The sequence below is a fragment of the Cydia strobilella genome, chromosome 13 (genome assembly GCF_947568885.1).
Source record: "Cydia strobilella chromosome 13, ilCydStro3.1, whole genome shotgun sequence".
In the NCBI taxonomy this organism is placed as follows: domain Eukaryota; kingdom Metazoa; phylum Arthropoda; class Insecta; order Lepidoptera; family Tortricidae; genus Cydia; species Cydia strobilella.
Genome location: NC_086053.1, coordinates 10,730,892 through 10,742,896, shown reverse-complemented (window position 1 = coordinate 10,742,896; position 12,005 = coordinate 10,730,892). Strand labels below are relative to the sequence as shown.

At 39.2% G+C, this 12,005-nt stretch overlaps 1 protein-coding gene across 3 annotated transcripts in view; it reads right to left on the bottom strand.

The window, feature by feature from the left end:
• LOC134746638 (piwi-like protein Ago3) overlaps positions 1-12,005 on the bottom strand; it is a 55,723-nt gene that overhangs the window by 34,741 nt on the left and 8,977 nt on the right. For 2 of the 3 annotated variants that reach the window (XM_063681102.1, XM_063681101.1), the window contains 5 exons: positions 11,115-11,208; positions 7,605-7,707; positions 6,775-6,931; positions 5,342-5,513; positions 643-770 (listed from right to left, as the gene is read on the bottom strand). In XM_063681102.1, the coding sequence (XP_063537172.1) occupies positions 643-770; positions 5,342-5,513; positions 6,775-6,931; positions 7,605-7,707; positions 11,115-11,208 (654 nt within the window). Of the gene's footprint in view, positions 1-642; positions 771-5,341; positions 5,514-6,654; positions 6,932-7,604; positions 7,708-11,114; positions 11,209-12,005 lie in introns of all 3 variants that reach the window. The other variant, XM_063681103.1, reaches the window with a different exon arrangement.

Genomic DNA, 12,005 nt, shown 5'->3' with positions numbered 1-12,005 from the left:
CCAGATAATATCCTATATATATAGATATCTTTATTTTTCGAACCTAAATAGTTTTTGATAATTATAGAGGCATCCGATAAATATCGGATAATTATCCCAGGTATGGATGGTACTATATTTATTTTCTTTGAATTCTTTGATAGTAAAAAATAATGATTAAGACGTTTTTTGCTATGTACAAATAAAAACTGACCTAATATTGATTAGTTTTTTGTATTAACCACTGAATACAAGATAATCATAATGTAACAATCTAATTATATTTCGTAAATTTCAGGTTATTATCAAATCGATAAATATCAGGCGTAAAAATCGCGATAATTATCAAGATAACTATCATTGATAATTATCCTTTCGAACCCGGATTATTTTACATATAATAAAATTAACTGCAGAGCCTAAATTGAAATTAAAATTAAGTGTTTTAAGGATTTGCCACACTGGATGCGTTCTGCGGGCAGCGGTCAGGTCAAACTTTAACTTCAAAGGTTGCTGTCAATTTTGTTCATAAATTATGCGGGTTTGACCTGACCGCTGACCGCATCCAGTGTGGCAAATCCTTTAATAAGTTTCTAATACGTGATTCATAAGCAAGCTCCTCCACCTACTATAGGGCTACATAGGGTTTAGTTTAGAACTAACCGTTATATTGACTTTCGTCTGGTCGTACGGATTCGTCGACACGAGATTCAATGCGTCCTCGGGCAGCATGTGCGGCACGTACAGCGTGGTGCCGTCGAAGGTCTTCGTTTTGAAATATTGGCTGTGTTCTGTAATTTAAAGTTTACACTGCTTAACCCATGAATCTAGTATAACTGGATCGGGCATGAGGGGTGGGGGGAAATGACCGAACGGGATAGTCTTATGTATCTTTCAGTAGGAGTAGCAGAGAAAGCGCTGTTATTGTTTGTCCTTGCCACAGTCTCACATTTTTTTAAATCCCCACCGTAAATTTAGTATGGTTTATGGTGGGCTACAAATCTAACCGACCAATCATATTGTCGCATTGCGTATGTTCTGTCCCTCAAGGGCGCACGCGTAAAGCTCATCTATGTAATGCTAGGTATATGGCTTAACCAGTAATAGTATTATCATACAGAACGGCCACGCACCGCCCCGCCCCGACTCGACCTAACTCACCTCGCCCCGCGACAGCAGATTGACGGCCGTTTGCCGGCCGCTCAGTACTATTTTAAGCAACTTACTCACACAATGACGCATGACGCGTGTACAGACGTGCCGTTCACACATAGAAACGCAAGTGATTTTTGATATATAGCGTGTCCGCCCTGTGGCTTAACACTTAAATGCATGTTTTTTTCTTTTTTCCCGAAATTAATATATGTATCACATAATTGTTTGCTGATTCTAGGAAAAATAGTAAAAAATATAACAACGATTTTCACTGCGAAATCAGCGTTAGAAGTTGCATTAGGCTAAATCATATATATGGAAATATATAATTTATCTTTATTTATTCATTTTCTTACGTTACGTTTTTTATAATATTCATATAAAAGTAAAATATAAAAACACTTACAAAACAATACAAAATACATATAAACAAATTATAAAAAACCTAACCTAGGGTGCCGCCAGCAGCGGGGCAGGGCCCAAGCTGCCGGTGGTCAGGGCCGCAGAGAGAGGAACCGGCGGACTATCCGCGCCGTGTCCAAGATCACCGCCTTCTGCATCTGACCCTTGATCCAACCACCTAGCGAGAGTCTTTCAAGGTGTTGGTCGAGACTCTTCGCTATGAGACCGTTCGCTAAAACGACTATCGGGACAATGATCGTCGAATCAACATCCCACATGGCGGTTATCTCGTGAGCCAAGTCTAGGTACTTACTATAATAATAATTATTATTATTTGTATCTCCGTTATAAACTCTCGGGTTTTCAGGCACGGTCATTTATAAGGCGTGCGTGGGGATATAGATCCAACACGTAGAGGCCGTTTGGAAAGTTTTGATGTCATGTAGAACACCTGCTGGAACCCATTCACAGGTACATAAATAGATACCCGTAAACCGGTTTCAGCAGGCATTGGGAGCTATTATAGAAAAGTGGAAAGAGTCCTGGTCTATGGCTTAAATTTGGGTGGAATATAAGACTGGGCTATTGCTAAGAGTTTCGGACACCTGCCATAACATTGTGCTATACAGTGCTATCGAGGCAGGCGGTGACTCGCCACTAGTTAGATGGGCACCTGATGCGCCATCGTAAACACGGCCAACACCGGCGTGGGCGGCTCAGGGGTGTCGAGAGGTGTGCTGTGCTTTCTCCGAAGTTACTCGCGGCGTTATGCCCTTTAACACTTCCACCCCTGGAGCATATAGCTCTTACGACTCCCCTCTGGACGGCCAATGAAGGCAAGCCAGAGCTGAGAGTCCTACGGGTCCCCTTGGGGTCTACTCCGACCGACGAAGACACACCGGAGACGGAGACCCTGACCGACTCTCTGGAGCACTCGGGTCCGTGGGGTCGTCACTCCCCAAGAGCTCGCCACAAGCTGCCATGCGGGCTTATTATTATTATTATATTTTTTTACATTATTTTTCTCTCCTAAGTGAAGGTAATTTTACTTCCATAATCGCGGGCTTTTGGCCAAACGAGAATGGAATTTAGGATCCTATCTAAAGATAGGAATTTACGTACTAATCTACAAGTGTTCATGATAACTGCTTTTTGTAGAAGTATGTATGTGAGTGGGTGTGCTTCAAGAGTTGTTAGGCTAGTGTGCAGAGTGCGGGGAATTACACCTGTGGACGAAATTACAATCGGAACAGTTTTAACTGTCTGTGCTTACTCTCCATTGGTTTTTGATTTCGTATCGGTATATTTGCTGATTTTCTCGGTATGAGTGGATACAAGGTATTTGGAGTATTGGGTACGGCTATATCAATAAGATATACAGTTTTTGCAGCTTTGTCATGTAGTGTAATGTCCGGTCTATTGTAATGTACTGTTTTGTCGGTTATAATAGTTCTGTCCCAGTACAGTTTGTATTCAGTCGATTCTAATACTGTTTGCGGGGTATATTTGTAATAAGGTGTCCTGTTCTTTATGAGTTGGTACTTAACTGCGAGGTATTGATGGATGATAGCTGCTACTTGGTTGTGTCGGTGTTTGTAGTTGGTTTGTGTGATGGAACGGCATGCTCCGGTTATGTGCTGGATGGTCTCTGAGGCGGCGTGGCAGCGTTGGCATGAATCTGTATAGAGAGGTTTTGGTCGCGGATAATGTGCTTTCTGTAGTTCCTGGTATCTATCATTTGGTCCTGAATGGCTATCATAAACCCTTCAGTCTCGGGAAATAGCTCACCTTTTTTAAGCCACATGTTAGATGCCAGCTTGTTGTGGTTAGGGTTTATAAGATCAAGTTGATGCCTACCGTGTAGTGATTTTTGTATCCATGCTTGAAGGTATTGCTGCAGCTCGGCTACTTCTTCATTTTTTTGCTTTGTATAGTCACTGCGGTTCAGTGGAGTAAATTTGTGATCTATTTTTACGATGGTCTGATGCAGTTGAGAACGTGGGGACTGGTCGTGGAATAAACTTCTAAGGGAACTTACCTGCTTATTGTGAAGATTCTTAATATATATCAAACCCCTTCCGCCTTCCGCTTTTGGTAGAATCAATCTCTGGGTACAGCTTCGTGGATGATGTTTAAGGTACTTGGTCATTAATGTATTAATAGTTCTTTGAAGGTTGCTAAGATCTGTCTGTGACCACTGTATTATACCAAACGAATAAGTGAGTATTGGAATTGCATGTGCGTTTTTTGCCTTGATAGTGTTACGCCTCAACTCGCGTATGAGATGATGAGTATTAAGAATTTTGTGAAGCCTGTCTGAAAATTTCTGTCTGAGTGTTAATTTAATTACTTTATGATTTGCTTTGACTGTTGGTAACCAAGATACTTGTAACCAGCTTCTTCATGTACAGGATCTATTCGTTCTCCACTGTTCAGCGTGTAACTGTTATTATTATTATTTCATTTTAGACAGGCAGCTGATGCTGGTACGTCTAAATCATTGTTCACTTAGCACAGTTAGCATAGCTTGTCTAGTCTATTTTTAAATTGATTGAACACTTGCTTATTAGTAAGAGATATAAGAAAAATCTTACTACGATCAGAAAGGTACACTATTTGTGATATATCTATGAAGACTACGAATTATATGATAAAGTTTTTAAATATAAAATAATTACAAACCCCGAAAAATATGCCCAAAATAACATACTAAAAATCATCAACTTCCGGGTTTTTCCTAGTTTTCCGACATTTCGTCTTAAAACAAATGTAATTTTTATAAATTAAAATACTAAATAAAAAGTTACACTAAAATGCCTTAAAATAAAAATTACAAACTAAATTAAAAACTAAAATTAAAAACTAAACTTAAAAATAAACTATAAATAGAAAATTTGCCCCAAATCGCCGTCTATTGGCAGCGTGCCCAGAAGGCTGGCAGCAATGCCACGTTGTATGGCAATGCTGATCCGCTGTGCTAAATATGACCCAGCCCTCTGGTCACGCGTCAACTCTACTAAATTGCGGCTACATTCATTAAAAACCCTGTGGGCGCTTTCCCCCCAAGGCCCCATAGTCTCAACCCCAAACGGCTCAAATATGCAACCACTATTTATGGTTGCATACTTGCGCCAATTGAGGAGCTCGGCCGAATTGGCAGCCGAGCCAACCTTCACTGCGGTGCCATGGAGATGGGATAGCGCTAGGGTATCGGCACAGGTTGCGTCCCAAACCAACGGCCGTTAATTTAAGTAAAAATTAGGAAAATGGATTAGTTTTACTATTGAAATAATAAACAGGAACAAAAAGAATTTGTCTAATTATGCATAAAATTTGACGTTTATTTTGTCTACTTAGGCTGCATCCAACTATGCATTTAAGTTAACAAACTGTCAACCTAGTAGAAGTTGACTGCTATTACGAGTATACGAGAGATACACAGACCACAGAGTCTGTTCGGATAGAGAAGAGTCGTGGAATGTGTGGGGCCCAATACATTCCACGGCTCTTCTCTTTCCGAACAGCCTATATTCATCTATAAGCAATTTTGCAAAGATTGAAGGAAAAGTATGAAAGCGGACCTCGAGTTCCGAACTTCCGAAGCAGCCGAGATTGTCAAATTAACGTTTAAACATGAGAGAAACGTAGAGATAATCGTATCTAAAATAAGGACTCGAAACACGACGAATTAGAACCCGCCCATGATGCCGGTGGTCAATGACATATATAATTATGCGCGTGCGATAGAGATAGCAATGTATGAAATTATTCGCGCTTACTTTACGTTTACCTTACTTTAACGTACCATTTAGTAGCTTGAACCTCAGCGCTCTGTAGTCTTGGTCAGGGTGATATGTCACTTCGTATTCGAAGACACTGTTCTCCGCAAAGTTGAGACGGATGTAGTTAGCAGTGACTTCACAGGGATCTCCGGATTTGCCCATATTTACCACTGGAGGGGTCTCTTTAACTTCACTCTGAAATGTGAATAGAATTGTTTAGTGCTTATTTATCAGCAAACACAAAGCGTTTAATATGACACTTCAAAATACTGCACCAATCCGTATATGAAGGTGAATTAGCATTTTCGGGCTAAGGAGACAGGGGTATGTATTATTTCGATTCCTCGAAGCTCGTATGCGTGTATAGTCGAAGTTGAACCAATTGAGCTTGTTTACTCAAAGAGTCTCAAGATTACAATACCATTGAGTGGTAAACCACAAATTAGAATAACTACCTCGTAGTTTATTTATTTATCGTAGTAAAAGCAAATTATAACCGCCTTGAAATGTTAGTATAGATTAACGACTCTATTTTTTTAACAATAGACTACAAAATACACTAACTAAATAATGGCTAACATAACATTTTTTGCATTTTACAACCGTCGGCACTCAAAATGTATGCACTCTGTAGAAAAACGGCTAAGGGATACCATACAATTTCATTATATTATCGGCTCCATAGTCTTATCTTAAGAATAAAGATGCTTTGAAGGAGAAATAACACTTGAAACGTTTTGCATTTGGAGATAAAAGATGTGCCGCCAGGGTCGCACTCGCATTGTTACAATTGATAGCACTTGGTTTATCTTTTTATGTCGGAATTTTATTTAGTGGTATTTTTTCCTGACTTATACCTAACTTTACTGCAATTGTAAAAGAGCGAGCGAGACACGAATTAAAAAAAAATACCTGGCCTGTTATCAAATTGTAGGACACATTATAAAATTTCAACGTTCAGTACATGTGTTATTTTTCAATTCCTGCTGATCTTTTACGCAACTTGGCTAGGTTTTACCGGATATGTATAATAATTATATTTTTTTATCTTTCTACATCTTTTATTTACCACCAGAATACGTCCCTGTCGTGGCTAAGGTGGATATGATTTCACAAAAGATTGAATATGATATTATCTTTTTAGACCATTTTAACTCCATTCAACAAGGAATAAGGTTAAAAATTCAATATACATGCAATGCACTTCTTACTTATTTTTGTAAGTAACTGGTTGGCGGCTACGAGAACAAAAGCAAATAGTATTGTAATAATACAATACCATTGTTAGTACAGGTAAGTGCATCGGGTCAGTTCAAAAAATTATATATATACTTACGAAGGGTTTGTTCCTAGCCACGGACGAGGGCTGTGCGGAGGTGTTTGATACCGTGCTGGCGGCCATTCTTTGCGTCAAACTGCCGACGTCGTAGCCGATCTGATTGGCTACTTTACTTACGAAGGGTTTGTTCCTAGCCACGGACGAGGGCTGTGCGGAGTTGCCTGATACCGTGCTGGCGGCCATCTTCTGCGTCAAGCTGCTGACGTCGTTACCGCTCTGGCTGTGTCCTTTCTGATCGGCCGCTTTCGGCGCCGTAGCTGCCATTCGCGCCTGCCTATAAATAGTATAAATATATGAGATGGCCACTATTTACTAATGGTAAATTTATGGACCCTCGACGTGTTTGGCAGGCATGTTAATCCACCAACGGAGAGGCAGCTGACATTCACGAGACTTTATTATACATTCCCTTAACTACCTTACGAGTTATCGCCTGGGGAGCTGTGACCACAAATATTTGTTCCTGATTTAGTCTGTTAGGTATTTATACTCTTTATCTTTATATTTTTATATTACTGAACAAATATTACTGTATATTCAAACCGTCGCCTGTTCTTTTATTAGGATTCCGTACCAAAAGGGTACAAACGGGACCATATTAAGTTACTAAGACTCCACTGTCCGTCTGTCTGTCACCGGGCTGTATCTCATGAACCGTGATAGCTAGACAGTTGAAATTTTCACAGATGATGTATTTCTGTTGCCGCTATAACAACAAATACTAAAAATAAAAACAAAGTTAATTTTGTACGGAACCCTCGGTGGGCGAGCCCGACTCGCACTTGGCCGGTTTATTTTATACAGATTTTGTTCTGATACAATATGCATGAACTAGTTACTAAATAGATTGATTAATTGCAGCAAACTTATCGCAAATGTGCGGTCTAGACGTTTAGTGCAGACAGCCATCGTTATAGGCGCGTTTTATTTAAAAATCGTGTGCTTACAACTGCTGGAACATTTTTCCTCTGCCAGTACCGGAAGCTTTAGGTGCGAGACCCGGCGTGGCTGCGGGCGGCGCTACATCAGAGGCTGGACTAAATGTGGGCGCTGCAATCATATAAAATTTAATTTTATCAATAGGGTGTTTTCCACATTTTTAACTATAAAACTCCCGTGAGACTCAAACATACTAAATTATTTTAAAGCGGGTCACTCACATATTATTAAGTCGAATAGCTCGGCAGTTTTGATCCAATTTACGAGGATTGTCTTCACGGTTCAAGGTCTTATATTTATGTCTCTATTTTTCACTTTAGTCACAGAATAAATAATAGTACTAGTACAGAAGATTCACTCTAACAAAACGCGTCTAATGCGGCAGATATGACCGCTAGGTGGCGCAAGCGCGAACAGGTCTCCGTGCGGTGCGCGACAACTACTACGGCTAGACACCAAAATTGGTGTGGGCCGCATGTACTTGTAGCGACGCGACGATTTCGCGGAGTGAGCCTCGCTTGCTTTAATATGGGGTATCACTGCAATGTTCTGCCACCAGAGTGCAGCATTAGCCCGTTTAGTAAACCATAGAGTAACTTATACATACTAGGGCTACCGGTATCCGTGTTACACGCCGAAACGAATACCCGTGTTCTTAAGCCCGGCGGTACTAAGAACCCGGTTTACACGGAACCGCCGGGATTCGAAAACGTTTCGAAGGAACGTTCCCAAGAAACGTATCTCAGACACGTATCTCCGTTTACACGGGTACTTAAGACCGTTCCGAACGGGTCTGAATACTCCGAACCAGTTTGAGCCAATGTACAATGGTAACAAGGTCCACTTTCCACTATTATTATGTTGACTTCAGATGAATTCGTTTATCGTACGATTTTTAAAAGTAAAACTTTTATTCTATCGCCCCAATTTATTAAGTTAACATTAAAACCGCGATTTTAATACCGTAATTCAAATTAATTTCCGAAATTTTTTAGTTAAATGCCTACAATGGTTTCATAAAACCGTACAATAACTTTTTTTTTAATTGTATTTAACCGTATTGATAAAACATAGGTACTGAGCCATCTTCCTGTTTAATAGTAGGTATATATAATTTTTATTTTAAACTATTTATATCATTTAATAAAACCGATTGCTTCTAAGCTAATTACATAAATTTGATATCGATCATAGTTTTTTTAATAATTACATAATGGTATAGTATTTTTTCGTTAATAATAGGTGTGCAGACAGAATACAATATTAATTAAAAATAACAGTTTAATTATTTCGTGGTTATTTTTATCTCGGGTGTATTACTGCTTTGCGAAAACAACAAACCTGCCAACGGCGCAAAAAAAGTTAGGTACGCAAAAGCGGGATTATCGAGTAATCATGCTCAAATGAAAAGCAGAATTTTACCCAAGAACCATAAAAACCCATACTACCTTGGATAACTTGCGATAATATTGCTAAATACATTAAGATAGATCTCAAATTGGTCATTATTCATAATTCACTTTGGTCACTTTCTCACTAGCGTTCAGGTAATAAACTTAAATGGTCCATCCATCCATTGTTTTCCAATATCCTTTTGTTTGTCATCGTCGAAAACATGTAGGTTCCCAAACTATTATCGCAAGTGTCACCGCGAATTATAAGCTTTATGTCGTTGTAATAAGGTCAAAACATCTGCACAAGAAAATGTTTTCCATTGTTTTGTAGCCGCGCCGCACTAAAAAGCGTTTTACTATGGTAAGAGGTACCTAGAGCAAAAACAATTAGAATTTATTGAGAAGGTGCAATTTTATCAAATTGATTTAAAGTGTTTATTAATAACTAGCGACCCGCCCCGGCTTCGCATGGAGAGTCAAGCATAATAAAATACATTCTGTAACAAGTATTCACATCGGAAGCCCAATAATACTAAGACTGCCATCCACCTGTCTGTCACCACTCACTAGGCTGTATCTCATGAACCGTGATAGCTAGACAGTTGAAATTTTTACACATGTATTTCTGTTGCCGCTATAACAACTAAAATTTAAAATTAAATTTTGTACGGAACCTTCGGTGGGCGAGTCCGACTCGCACTTGTCCGGTTTTTTTAGAAGTTAATAATGGGTTAATTATTCTTAAAATATAGACAGACAGCCATCGCGCACTTTTTTGTAGACTTTTTTCCACCATACATTGTGTCGTTATATCTCAAATAGATTGGGCAGCGTTTCCGATTAAGTCCTGGCCAGCGTGATTTTTTCTAACTTCATTAGCAAACATCGTCATATTTCTACCAATTTAAACAAAACCTTAACAAAATATACACACATTCCCAAAAAAAAACTTCATTCACAGGTGAGGTCTGGTTATCGCGAACATACAGACAGACATACGGACGCGGCGGGGGACTTTGTTTTATAAGGTGTACCTACACTACATTACATGACAAGAAATACAATTTTATATCATGTTTTCAAATTAAACTAAAAATAAAGAAGCAAGTTAAAAATGTATTTTTTTATAAATACTTACCTAATGCCAATTTCGAACATTTGTTTGACTTCCTGCCTACATACTGAACTCGATGGTTCTATTTTTTTTTAAATAGGTACTAGCAGGTTTTTATTTTATTTTATTGCTAACCCGCAACGTAAAAAAAGTAGCTATTTAAAGTGCTATATAAAATACTACTTTGATAAGAAGCGTGAATACTCGTAATACCTATTGCAAGCAAAAACTACTTGCTCAAGAAAGGGTTTTCTAAACCGTTTATTGAATTTCGACTCTATGACCCACGGAATAAGGTTAAATATGACAGAAACTCGTCATGAATCTTTTGTCCATTCATTTGTAGCTGGCGTTCGTTCCTTCGCTACTATCGTCAAGGACGTGTCCGGAGCCACGGATAAATAAGATACGTATCTTCGAATACCCGTTTATCCGTGTACACGGGTCTTAACTACACGTTTCTTAATTAAACGTGCGGAACGGGCCAGAAAACCGTTTACGTATTATTCGGAAACGGGTATTCGAAACGTGTAAACGAAACACGGATTCGACCGCGAGCCCTAATACATACTGTGCCTTTAACAGGTTTTTGACAACTTTTCGGAGAATAAAATATGACATTGATGCATCAAGGCGGTTTGTTTACAGAGGACCTACCGGGAAACGCGAATCCGAAATTTCGCTATCTGCCTCTTTATCGCTCGAATATGCAAGAGTGACAGTGATGTTAGATAACAAAATTTCAATTTTCTTGTTTTGCGATAGTCCCTCAGATTGTGGTAGTGGCGCCCCCTGCACAGAGTTTCGTGTAATATTCCCTGTTAACAGAGTTTCGTGTGATATTGGGCTGTAGACACGTGTGTCGTCTTTGGCGGTCAAAGAGGTAAGGCGAAGACTTCTAGACTTCTTCGCCAACAAACTGTCATGCAGTTTGGCGAAAAAATATGTTTACTGAATATTGCTGTGTATTTTTTAGAGTAAAAATATTTAAAAAATTTAAAAATACGAACGTCCAGGTGGCTGCTGTCTTTTTGCGAGCATGGACAGAAGATGCCCGCGGCCGCCCCCACCGACCGAGGAGGGTGCAATTGTCGTGGCACTCACCTAAAACAAGAGGATTTATTAAATAAAACTATGAAAACGGATTATATCGCGTATTAGTTTTGAATGATTCACGGTTAGTTTCACTAGACTTATATTGACCAGGATATACACCGTGATTACCTTTTGTATTATTTATATCGCGTATATTGAATTTATAATACATCCCGACGTTTCGAACCCTTTACAGGGTTCGTGGTCAACGGGTAACTGAGGAAAAACTACAAAGTGCAAAAATACCCACATACTTAAAATAATGAACCATCATAGAATATAAACTTTAAGGCTGGTTGTACATGCAAAATCGGTTCATAAGGCTAGTTATACAATACAAATATTTTCAAGTAAAGATATACGCGATAAAAACTACGCCGGCTCCAACCCTACACCTCGGACCCGAGAAGATTTAATTCCCGTCACAATTTAATTGCAGTCAATTCTGTATACAGCATGTTCAGTTGTTCAGTACAGTTTAGCCGATTCCTCTTTGCATCAAGTGTGGGGAGAGCCCTTAAGTAGGCTTGACAACGCCAATTCCCAGTGGAAAACGAAAGCTGTGAGCTTGAGCGTCACTTTCCTATGTACATGTACACGAGGCTAAAGGCTACGCTCAACTAGTGCCGCAAAGTTGAATTTTTCAATATGTAGTTAAATATTTTGCGAGGCTGAACAGCGACTGTCCGACCATAAGACCAAACGCCGAGCCACATGATTAAAATTAACCTAACAATAAAGATTTTTCCATGTTAAACACATGGAAAATCTATTCATTGACCTGTCATGCTTCCTTGTATGGTGGG